The sequence below is a fragment of the Ammospiza nelsoni genome, chromosome 4 (genome assembly GCF_027579445.1).
Source record: "Ammospiza nelsoni isolate bAmmNel1 chromosome 4, bAmmNel1.pri, whole genome shotgun sequence".
Lineage (NCBI taxonomy): Eukaryota > Metazoa > Chordata > Aves > Passeriformes > Passerellidae > Ammospiza > Ammospiza nelsoni.
Window position 1 is genome coordinate 54,532,187 of NC_080636.1, and position 11,989 is coordinate 54,544,175.

The 11,989-nt window shown below is 58.4% G+C and overlaps 1 protein-coding gene across 1 annotated transcript; it reads right to left on the bottom strand.

Annotated features, from left to right (window-relative positions):
* Positions 1-9,691: 9,691 nt before the first annotated feature.
* Positions 9,692-11,370, bottom strand: POU4F2 (POU class 4 homeobox 2). Its single transcript, XM_059470932.1, has 2 exons — positions 11,071-11,370; positions 9,692-10,633 (listed from the first exon to the last, which is right to left on the bottom strand). The coding sequence occupies exons 1-2, from the start codon at positions 11,368-11,370 to the stop codon at positions 9,692-9,694; spliced, it is 1,242 nt and encodes a 413-aa protein (XP_059326915.1).
* Positions 11,371-11,989: the final 619 nt, after the last annotated feature.

The following is an 11,989-nucleotide window of genomic DNA, read 5'->3' on the forward strand; positions in this document are numbered from 1 at the left end:
GTCCACATGAGCAGCATCTCTTCCTCAGGTGGCTCAGTCATAGATGGGACCTGGCTTCCTGGTTCCCCCTTCCCTTCCTGGGGGAACCACACTCCACATGGCTGTCCCTGTCTGTTTGTGCCTCTGTTTGCCCCTCCCCAGCCTCAAACCAGTTTTTAAAGTGGTTTAAGCCCGCTTCAGGCCAATGGAACAGATGGGGAAGTGGTTTAGGTGTGGATGTATTCCCACAGGTTTGTGGTGCACAGGTGCACACAGAGTGGACAACAGAAATGACAGATCCCATGTGTGTCCTACACAAGGGAAAAGGCAGAAAATCACATGTGCTGAAATCTCCAGGCAAGAGGATTTATTAATGCTCCATCCTCTGATGTCAGCCAGAGTTTGTGTCTTATTTGACACCAGACAACCCAACAAAAAGGCCCAAATTCAGGGAAGTCAGCTTTCACCTCCCCTCCACAGTACACCTGAGGCTGAGCTTTAAAAATACTGCTGTGCTTCTTATGGAAATGGGCATTTCATGGAATATCTCATACTGCCAGTGCCCTGGGAGTGAGAGATTGAAGGGAAGTACTGGTTCAGTGTTCTGGAGGTGTTGTCAGATGGGGCAGGGTTGGTCCTAAGAGCCCTCATAGGACTTGGGAAACCTCTTTCCATTTCCTCATCCATCCTGAGCTTCTCTGTATTCTTCTGCTGTAAGGTTGGATAGCAGCACATCCCTACTTCCTGGGAATGTTGTGGAGATCGGTATGCTGCTATCAGGGAGGAGTAAAACCACTGAGTTGCCACAACGACCCTGAAAGAATTGTAAAACTCTAGAAAAATGCATCCTTATAAAACTAAAACACAATCCATTGGAATGCAGCATTAAATACACTGTTACTTCCCCCAGCCTGGTTTTTCCTTTTCCTGCATGAGCTCTTCCACACTTTGCTTCTGGTCCTACCATTGGAGCCTGTGACATGTATAAAACAAGACTCTTGGAGCACATGCTGGAGTTTGGACTGTGTGTTTTCCTTCAGAGAGCATCTCTGCCTCGGCACTAGAAACCTTGTCAGTGCCGTGTTTTACGGAAATAAATAAATAAAGGAGCGAACGAAAATGTCATATACATAAATATGCCACAATAAGTTTAGTCTCTGGATCAAAGTGCTGAAAACGACACAGCTTTGAAACAGAAAGGTAGGAATCAAAATTACACATCCCTGTGCATCAGCCCGGGTGCCAGCTGTTTTACTGAGCCGTGCGTGCTGCGGCTGATTAAATGAAAACATTTTAACAGCTGTCTGAAAGGAGGAAAAGCCTCTCCCCACCTTGCCAGGGCTGCCTCCTGCTCCATCCCCAGGAGCTGCCTGGGAGAGCAGCCCCATCCCATGCCTGACCTGTCCCTGGTCACAGCAAACGTGTGGGATGCAGGGCTGCTCTGGGATCATCCAAAGGACAGGCAGGAGGGTCCTTGAAGAGGTCAGGACTTCACTGAGTCCTGGTGCCATTGCCTAGCAAACCTGCATGAGGGCAAGAGCCCAGCAGCTGTCTGGCTCTAATCCAGACTATTCCACAAGCTGGAAGTGCTGCTGCCTGGGGCTGGGAGACAAAGCAGCTCAGCTTGGTGGGGGAAGCAGCTCTGGTCCTCATATCCAGGCCAAACACAGCCTGACCTCCCCAGCAGGGGTGAAAAGGGCTTTACAGAAGAGAAAGCTTTAGGTGACTGCTGGGTGTTCTCTGGTGGCTGCATTCCTGCCAGTCTGCAGAACCAGCTGGGAGCTGTGCTCCAGCCTGGGGCCAAGCAGCTCTGTGTGACAGCTGGCTCTTTCCTCTATTCCCCTGCCTCCCCAAAACAGCGTGGGCAGCCCTGAGCAGCCTGCTTGGGGCAGAGCCTGTGCCCAGCCCGTGCCAGGCACTGCTTGGGTGGGTGTTCATCAGCTCCAGCCAGCACGGAGCTCTCTGTGGTGCCCTGCCCTGCTACATTCCCTGGGGCAGGCACAGCCAGGAGGGGCTGAGCTGTGCTGCCACCCCAGCCTCCAGTGGGGCTGAACTGAGAGGCCTCCAAGGTTCTCATACCCTCAGCTTCACCGAGAGGGTGGTGAGACATTTCTTGTAGTAGAAATTTGGGAGGGTTAGTGTCAAGCTCCAGATGTGTCCATTCACAGTCATTCTTACAGATGCTGCATTTTAAGGCTCTATTTTTAAAGAATCTGTATTTCTAAAAGGAAGAGCAATGAGGAAACAAGTTTTGCAATTCAGGATGTAAAAACTATTTCAAGAGGTGACACCTTTTGCTTTTCTTGCCTAACATCTGCTGTGTCTGTATGTTTGTGTGTACCTGTGGGGTGGAGGCTTTTATTATGCCGAGGTTTGCACAAGCCCTGCTTATCACACCCTTCTTTGGCCGAGGGACCTCCCTGCTGCTGCTGCTGCCCAGCAGGCATTGCCACACGTGTCACCGCCGGAAGCTGCCTCACAAGGGTGTCAAGGGTGAGAACAGGACATGGTTCATTTGCTGCTGCACGTCCACAAGTTCTGCCCACAAAATATGGGACCTGAACTGCTTTTTACTTTTGTAAAAGCTGCAACAACGGCCGCTACAAAATGTTGGCGTGGTCATACCATGAGACTCTTCATAGGTTTCCCTCCCCATCTGGCATGGGCAAGTCTATGTTTGACATCCTGGTTTGGAATGGCTTTGTTCAATGCAGACAAAGCTATCTCCCTGTAACTGTACTCCCTAAAAAATGTGCATTCTCAAAGTTTATCCTGCCTACTTCCATGGTTTTCCCTCCAAAATAATGTCGTGCCACAGGCAAGAGAAAAGTTATGAGTGAGTGAAAAGATGGCTAAGAAAAGGCTTCCCGTCACGCTGTGAGCCTTCCTCAAATCCAGCAGGCCACCCCGGTGTGCCCACACACCCTGAGGGGACTCTGTCCCCAGGTGCCACACGAGATGGACACAACAGAGTGAGCTCAGGGCCCTGTGCCACTGTGCTGAAGCTCCTGTGTGCTCCTGGTGACAATCACCAAGGACACATCTGCAAGGACCACTCATCACATCACCATCAGGCCGCCTGGTGGCTCTTTGTGCCTCATCTCTTGCCCACCCACGGTGGTGTTTTCCCTCACTGCCTTGAGGGTATTTTTCTCTTCCTCTGCCCAGAGAGCTTCGGGGACCAATATAGAAGTGGTGGCTCTAGGACAGGTCATCTCCAGGCTCTAGGACCAGGACACCCCAATGCAGAAGCATGCAACGTGCAGGAGATGTGCCCAGCTGGTCAGGAACAGCCGTCTGACGTGTGAGGGCCAGGGCTGGATGTACCTCACACTGCTCTATGAGGAGGCACCCCTGGGCTCCCCGCCCACATGTGGCTGTTTACACATGTGGCTGTTTACACATCACACTTTAGGAAAAATACCTGGGGTGTCCATGTGTCCCTGGGACCATGGGGGCGAAGGCGACCCCCCCCCCCTTTGACAGAAGCCAGTGTGTAAGGCCACTCGGAGCCCAGCGCGGGGGCTGCAGCGGGTTCGAAAGACTGCTGATAGCTGCAGCCTTCCCCCCACCGCAGCCCCTCTGCCCTGCAGGCCTGGGGGTTTCCGGGGGCCAGGGGCGCTCTCTGATGGGCGGGGGGTCCCTCCCGAATCGCCGGTGCCCTCCGGCCGCGGGGACAGCGCGCCCCCCGCACGGAGCCTCGGGGCGGGCACCGCGGGGCTCCTTCCCTCATGCCCGGGGGCAGCGGCCGCGTCGCACGCCTGTCACCGCCGCCTCCTCCCCGTTATTTACATCCGTCTTTAGCACTCTAATTACCCGCTTTATTGCTTTTGCCCGGGGGAAGCCCGGGGACGGCGGCGCAGGGGAGGACCCTCCTCTTCAGCCCCCGCGCTGCCCGGGGGAGGGGGACACGGAGCTCAGCCGGGCTTGCCTCCACAAGCACCTGGCTCCGGCAGGATTTGGGGCGGCGAGGGGCCGAGCCGGAGCCCCCCAGGGGAGCCGGAGGGCGCTGCCCCACAGCTCGCCCTCGAGGGGCGGCTTCAGCGTGTTGCACAAACGCGACCTCCTCCAGCGGAGGGGGAAGAAAATAAAAAAGGCGACAGGATAGATGGATTTTCAGATAAGCAGCGGAGGTAATTTATTGGCCTTCATGCTCTTCCGATGGAGTGGGGGAGAAGCGGCGGAGTCACGTCAGCACATCATTAACCGGGTTTACTCCGCCTCGGCCCACAGAGGCTCCCCTGGCCCCGCCACGGAGCAGGCCCGGCCCGGGCCCGCCGCCGCCGTGAGGGGCGACCGTGAGGGGCCACAGTGCCCAGGGTGACCGTGAGGGGCCACCGAGCCCGCGGTGCTTGGCCAACAGAGGCTCCCCCGGCCCTGCCAAGTAGCGGGCCCAGGCCGGGCCCGGCGCCGCCATGAGGGGCGACCGTGAGGGGCGCCGTGCCCGGGGTGCTGCTCCACCGGCCCCGGGGGCAGCCCCAGCTTCTCCCCGCTCATCCAGGTTGTCCGCGGCGCACTCGCTCCTCCAAACTCATCTAAATTACATCAATAACAGAGCGCACTCTTTAATGAGCTCTCAACTTTAAAGACTTGAAGGATATTAACAAGCCGCTTGACAAATGGTGCTTAGAAGCACATTAAAGACGCTGCTAATGGAGCGCATAATGACGGCTAATTTTCGATCAGATATAAATTAGAGCCCCAACAGTTATTTGCCTTAAGGACTTTATGTAAATGATCCTGTTCTGTATAAACGGGGAGGCGAGCCCAGCCCAGCCCCGCCGCCGAGCCGCGCCGAGGCGGGCTGTGCCGCGGCCCAACGGGGCGCGCAGCCCCGGCCCCTCGGCCGCGCAAACTCCGCGGGGCTCCGCGCACGGCTCCGCCTGCCCCGGGGCCGCCCGGGGGGGGGAAAGAGGAGGAGGAGGCCGAAGGCTCGTCCCAGTGGGGCTGGTGGCGGGTTCTGAGGGCGGCTGTGCCGCTGCGGGAGTCAGCGCCCAGCGCCCGCGGGGGTCCCGAGCAGCCCGGCCGGGCAGCGCTGCGCCCCGCGGAGAGCGGGCAGGGCGGGGACGCATCTGCGGAGCGGGGTCCCGCACACACACACACGGTCCCGGGGTGTCCCAGCTGCCGCCCAGAGCGCTGCGAGCGCCTCTGCTTTCTCTCCGTTGTTTTCGTTCGAGGGTCGCGGCCAGTTTGGGGACAGGGTTGTTTTCTTTCTGTTTCTTGCTCTTAATTTTTTTTTTCTTGTTTTTGTCAACAAGTGCCAGCTGAGGGCCCGGCCCCGGGCCAGGGAAGGCGTGACTGACCCCGGGCAGCGGCCGCGGCTCCTGCCCGCCCACCCGGCCCTGCCCGGCCCCCGGGATGCTCCCGCACGGAGGAGCCGTGTCAGCAGGTCAGGAATTTTCCCCGCCCCGGGAAGGGGGTCCCGGCTGTCTGGGGGAAACCGCGGGTTTTCCCGAGGGATTTTTTTGCCTGGTGGGCTGTGGTTCTTTTTCTATCCCCACCCGCCGCCCCGCTGGCTTGCGGGGTGTCCTCATCTTCCCTCCAAGCCCCTCCTTTACCTTTGCGGGGCGCGCTGAGCCGCAGCCGCGGGGCAGGCTCCCCTCCTCCGGGAAGGCTCGGGGGTCCCACCTGCCAAAATAACAACAAACCATAAAGGAGGGAGAGAGGGGAACGCTGACCCCCATCCTCCTCACCCCGCTCACCGCGCCGGGATCACAAAGCGGCCGGGCTGTCCCAGGAGCGGGCACTGCTGGGGTTTCCCCCGGGAGAGCATTTGGGGAGGGAAAACGAGGACTCGCCCCCATCCTGAGCGGGGCGGGAAGGGGCGCGGGAGTTGCGCGGGCGCGGAGGGCCCCGCTGGAGGCCGTACTCACCCGGGCGGCCCCAGGGCTGCGCCTCCTGCTCCGCGCTCGCCGCCCCAATCCATCGATTTGTTCCTGGAAAAACGCGGCGCATTCTTATAGCAGCTACGAGCAATTAATATTGCATTAACCCTATTAGGGAAAAAAAAAAAAAAAGAAAGGAAAAGAAAGGGGAAAACCCGCACCCCGGCAAAGCCATTTATTATTAAAGCGAGGGTAATTGGAGACCCGAGACGCGGATGTGTGCGTGTCGTGGGGCAAGGCGGGCGAACACAGGCGTGACCGTGTGGCGGGAAGGAAGGGGAGCCGAGGGTGGCTAATATTTAATTTCAGGTCTGTGGTTTTCTAATTCGAGATTAAAAGCAGTCACGTCTTTGAAGCCAGACACTTGGTGTAAATGTACAGTTAAAATATTCTATTCCACAGTCCCCAGACAGAGCTCTGCTACTCCCAGGCTTCATTAAATTTTAATTATCATCCCAGACTGGAGCAAGGAAAGAGGGGGAAGACTGTCCACCTAATTGCAATTGATAAAGGCAAAGAAGCCGAGATATTTTTCCTCGCCGTGCACGCACAGCAGTTGTTTTTGTTGTTGTTGTTGTTGTTGTTGTTGTTGCTTTAATGCGGGCAAAGCCCGGCGAGAGCAGCGCGAGCATCTCCGCCTATGGATCTGCTGTTTACAAAAGCTGCACGTGAAGGAAAGCCGGGAAGTGATGCCGTAGATGGGTGTTGGAAGAGAGGGGGGGCTCCTGGAGGATCTGGCGAAAGATCAACGCAAGAGACGAGGACCCTCATTAGAGCTCGTCAGCTTATTGTCTCCCAAAACAAAGCACGCCGGTGCCTCAGCCCTGCTCGGCCCGGGCAGCGGAGGGGCTGCCCTGGCACCCGGCCCGGTTCTCCCGGTTCCCGGGCACCTCCGCACCCCCACACACCCTCGGGCTCCCGGCTCTTCCATGCCTTTTCGTTTGTTAATCATCTGCGAGTGCGGCACCGGCAGGTACCGGGAGAAGTCGGCTAATTGCCCCGGGTTTTTAATTTGGCAAACTAGAGAGCGATCTATCTCCAGGCAGTAAAAGGTAAAAAATAAAACCCACCGCGTTTGCTTTCTAAGCAGCTTCCTATTATCACATCGCCACTTAATTTTATTTCCATTCTCTCCAAGTTAAATAGAAAGCCGAGCTCACAGGGGAGCTGCCATGTGCCTACAGACTGGGGATGTCAAGCAGAGAGACTCACAGTGCAAAGTTAATTTCAATTCCCGAGGAGGATTTCACATTCTCGCTCGCTCTGACCCACAGTAATTAGCTGAGATAACTAATGATTACTTACTTATTCCTTGTAATTATCTGGATTTAATAATTCGCTGTGTAATTTATTAATTCGCCCGTAATAGCCTTTAAGTGAATGGCTCATTTAAGAGGGCGCAGCGGCGGTGCAGGGGCTGCTCTCGCCGCCTTCTCCTGCTCTGGGTCTGGGGGGGCTCTGCAGCTTTGGGGGCCCTGCCCAGCCGGGCTGCCAGACCCCGCTGTCCTGGGAGCCGCTCCCTGCTCCTGCTCCCTCCCTCCCCTCTCGAAGGAGCCCCGGGCCCGCGGGGCAGGGGACACTTCCCGCGGTGGGGGTCGGGGACAGCGCCACCCCCTCCCAAAGAGTTGGGAGCCTTGGCGGCGATGGAGGAGCAGGGATGGCTGAGCCGTGACCCTGCGGGGCCGCCACGGCAGCGACAGCGACAAGGGCTGGCAGGGCCGCGGGAGGGCGCGGACAGCGGCGCGGACACGGAGTCTGTGCCCGCCGGACCCCGGGCCGTGCCTGCGCGCCCGCGGAGCCCACGGCACCCTCGGCGTGCCCGAGCGGCTTTGAAGCTGCAGCTGGAGCTGGTGGCTGGGCGGAAATATGAATATTTAATCGCGGCTCGTGTATGATCTCCCCCCCCCCCCTCGCCCGACGCCGTCGGGTTTTTTTCTCCCCGGCTTTTGTGAGCGCCGCGCGGGGAAATTACTTTTCCCTTTTCGAATTTGGGGGTTATTTTCGCGCCTCAGCCTGCGGGGCTCCCCCCTTGCTGGGGTTGGGGGGCACAGAGCAGGTCGGGGAGCGGGGACACCCCAGGGCCCCGTGTCCCCTCCCCGCGCACTCGGCGGGCCAGGAGCTGTCCCCGGTGCTGTCCCCGGAGCTGTCCCCGGTGCTGGCCCGGCGCTCCCGGGGCGCTGCCCCTGCCCGGAGGCGGCGCGGAGCTCGGGCAGAGGCTGGCGGGGGAAAAACAAGAAGCAGCAAACGCGCTTTGCCAATGAAACGTAAAAAATCCCGTTTTCTTTTTTTTTAATGAAAGACGATTTTGACAACATTTAAAAATAACTTATTACATTACTAGAATAAATAAACCTCCTATTAACAAAACAAAAACAACAAAATAAAAAAAAAAAAAAACAAACAAAACCCAACGAAATCGCGTCATGTACAGAACTTAAGACTTCAAACAGTCTCGGATAGAATAGCGATACAGCGAAATCTGTAAGAATATATCTATATGTGCGTCAACGCCAATGAAATATTTACAATACATACAGGTACCCAACCGAGTACCCTCAGTTTATTGTTGTTGTTCCAAAAAGAAGTGTACCAAATCGGTTGTGAATTTACAAGCAGTGCAGCCTCGCTCGCTCCCCTTCCCTACAAATTTTAATTTGGCTTTTCTACAAACAGACTTCCAAAAAGGGACTTTCCTCCGTGGAAAAGTATTGCAATTAAAGGTAATAAATAACCGAACAAATAAATAAATAATTAAAAAAATAAGCAATCGGATAATTAAATAAATAACCGAGCCGGTCGGAATACCGTCGCGATACACCTTTGAAATCGAGAAAGACGGATATTGTGCTGGCAAGAAACCCGAAGCGACAATCCCACCCCGACCCTCCCCACCCCCTAGCGCTGTCACCTACGCGGCCACGTCCTTTCTCACTTCGGGAGCAGCGTGTGCTGGGGACAATATGGGAATCCCCATTAAATATGTAACGCGGTAAACAAATACCTCGGACAGTGAATCAGGCTACACAAATAACGTAAGACATCTACTATAGGGTGCCGACGTCGTACGAATAAGAATACTCGCCAGAGAAATACCTTAGGTTCAGGTGACAATTTACAAATGGCCAAAGGGACATTCAGAAGAAGAAAAGCTCACGTTCATAAATCCTACCAACACAAAATATTTGATTCTCACTAACAATTTTTTTTTACTTTTATCAAGACTTAGATTAAAGAGGTGTAATTAATTAGAATGAGCACAAAATGAAGTTGCTAGAGAGATAAATTAATAATTTACAAGGGGTTGTTTGGCAGTAATCTAATAATAGCTTTTGAAGACCAGTGAACACAGCAGGATCAGCTCTTTCCCTAAGCGTTATAACTTCAGAGAAGGAAAAGGATAATAACCACAGTAAAAATATATATATATTTATATATTTATAATACGCAGTGTAAATGCAGAAAAACCTGCCATCTGTTTTTTAAATTATTATTATTATTATTATTTAAATCAAAATATTTTTAGACGTCTCTCGCGGTGCGAAGCCTCAACTCTAGATTCAAGTTTGGGTCCCGAGAAAGCCATGGCATCGTGGCCACCCCGCTGCCACCCGGGCGAGGTCTGTTAGCAATAAAAACCAGCGGTACTTGCCGGGCGGGTCCGGGCGCGGCTCCGCGGGGAACTTCCCCCGAAAGTTGGGCGCGGGGCGGGCGGCGGGGTGGGCTGGGGTCGTTTGGGGTCGTTTTCCTCCTTTCCTTTTTGTTGTTCCGGTTGTTTGTGGGGTTTTCTGTGGGCGGCGGCGGCGCTGGAGCTGCGGGTGCCGCCGGGCTCAGATGCCCGCCGAGTACTTCATGCGCTTCTGCTTCTGGCGCTGGTTGCAGAACCAGACGCGGACCACGTTCTTCTTGAGGTCCAGCTTCTCGGCGATGGCGGCGATCTTCTCGGAGGAGGGCCGGGGCTGCAGGGCGAAATAGGCCTCCAGCGAGCGCTTCTCGGGGGCGGCGATGGAGGTCCGCTTGCGCTTCTTCTCCGCGCCGCTGAAGAGCTCGGGCTTGGCCAGCTTCTCGCGGTGAGACTTCTCGGCCTCCTCCAGCCACGCCTGCAGGATGGGTTTGAGGGCGATCATGTTGTTGTGAGAGAGGGTGAGCGACTCGAAGCGGCAGATGGTGCTCTGGCTGAGGGAGCCCACCCCCGGGATCTTCAGGTTGGCCAGCGCCGAGCCCACGTCGGCCTGGGTCACCCCCAGCTTGATGCGGCGCTGCTTGAAGCGCTCGGCGAAGGCCTCCAAGTCGCGGGGGTCGGCGTCCACGTCGCTCATGCAGCCCATGTGCGCCGGCAGCCCGTGGGCGTGGGCCATGCCCAGCGCCGCCGGGTGCATGGGGTTCATGCCGGCCATGTGCGGAGCGTGGCCCGGCGTGGAGACCACGGCGCCGTCGGGGGCCGCCATGGCCCCCAGCGCCAGCCCCGGCGTCAGGTGCTCCAAGAGTTCCCCCTCCAGCGCCTGGTGCGGCTGGTGGTGGTGGTGGTGGTGGTGGTGATGGTGGTGGTGGGTGCCCGACAGGGCGGACGGGTGGGAGATGGGCACGGAGGAGGAGGAGGCGGCCGAGGTGCAGGGGATGGTGTTCATGGTGTGGTACGTGGCGTCCGGCTTGAAGGGGCTGTGGTGCGGCGGGTGATGGTGGTGGCTCTTGCTCGGGGAGACGATGTCCACCGCTGCCAGGGCTTCGGCGCGGGCCAGCAGGCTCTCGTCCAGACCGCCGAATATATTGCTCTGCAATTGCAAATAGAAGGCACACATAACGCTCAGCAGGGAATTCGCCTCCCCGCGCACTCCGCCGTGCCACTAAAACCTTCCCAGCATGTTAAAAGAGAAATCCTGGAGAAGGGAGGGGGGGTGGGGTGGTGGGGGGGAGGAGAGCACAGGAGAAGAGGGAGCTAGCGGGGCGAGGGAGCGGGCGCGGCGCGCAGCCGCTCGCACAGAGGAGCCGCGGCGGGCGGACGGACGGACGGACACACGCACCAGCCGCACGCAGCATCCCAGGTCATAAAAATTAATACGAGCGGCAAGAGCCGCCGCATGCATAAGTTGGGCGAGCGCCCGGCGGCGCCGGGTGATTTGCTGCACGGCCATGAAAAAATCATCAGGCGGATCCGGGGGGCCGCCGAGGGGCTCCCCTTAAAGCGGGGCGGCGGGCGGCGGGCACCTACCGGAGGGGCGGGCAGGCAGGCCCGCCGCATCGCCTCCGCGCCGCCGCCGCTGCCGCCGGGGCCGGAGCCCGAGCTGGAGCCGGAGCCGCCGCTGCCGCCCGGGCCGGAGCCGGAGCCGCGTCCGGCGGAGCCGCCGCTGCCGGTGCTGCTGGGGGAGCTGGCGGCGGGGGCGGCGGCGCCGGCGGAGGGACAGGGCGAGGCGGTGTGCAGGGCCGAGTACTTGGTTTCGTGGAGGCCGCCGCCGCTGCCGCCGCTGTGGGAGAGGCCGAAAGGCTGCTTGCTGCTCAGAGACATCATCATGGTGCTGGCCGCCGCCGCGGCCCGGCCCGCCGGCAGCCGGCCGCCGGAGGAGGGCAGGGGCGCGGGGCCGGGGGCCCGGACCCCCCGGAAAAGCCGCAGGAGCCCCGCGCCCCCACCCGCCGAAAAATTAAAAAAAAAAAAAAATTCCCACTCGTCCCCCAGCCGGCTCCCCGAGCCTCGCTGGGGACGAGAGGGAGCGGCGGCTCCGGCGAGCCGGGGATGCGCGGGGGATGCACGGGATGCGCGGGATGCGCGGGATGCCGCCCGCCCTCCGCCCGGGCGCTCGCCGCTGTCCGCCGCCGCCTCCGCTCCGGCGCCGGCCCTCGCCTCTCGCGAAGTGCCCTCCCCGCCGCCGCGCCGGTGGGTTTTACTCTCTCCCCTCCCTCCCCTCCCCTCTCGCCTGTCACTACAGCCCAACTCCTCGGGAAGGGCCCTCCGCGCCTGCCTCCTCGGCCCCGGCCCCCTCCTCCGCCGCTCCCTGCCCGCCCCCCGCCGCTCCCACGCCCACGCGTGCTCCCGCACTCACCGCCGCGCCGCGCCCCGTCGCCTCCCGGAAAGGGGAGGGAAAAAGCCAAAAAGGAAAAAAAAAAAAAAAAGAAAAAGAAAGGAGGGGGGGAAG

Coding starts and splice junctions, on each gene's coding strand:
- POU4F2 (XM_059470932.1), bottom strand. CDS start 11,370: ATGATGATGTCTCTGAGCAGCAAGCAGCCTTTCGGCCTCTCCCACAGC. Junction 10,634..11,070: donor CCTGCCTGCCCGCCCCTCCG/GTAGGTGCCCGC, acceptor TTGCAATTGCAG/AGCAATATATTCGGCGGTCT.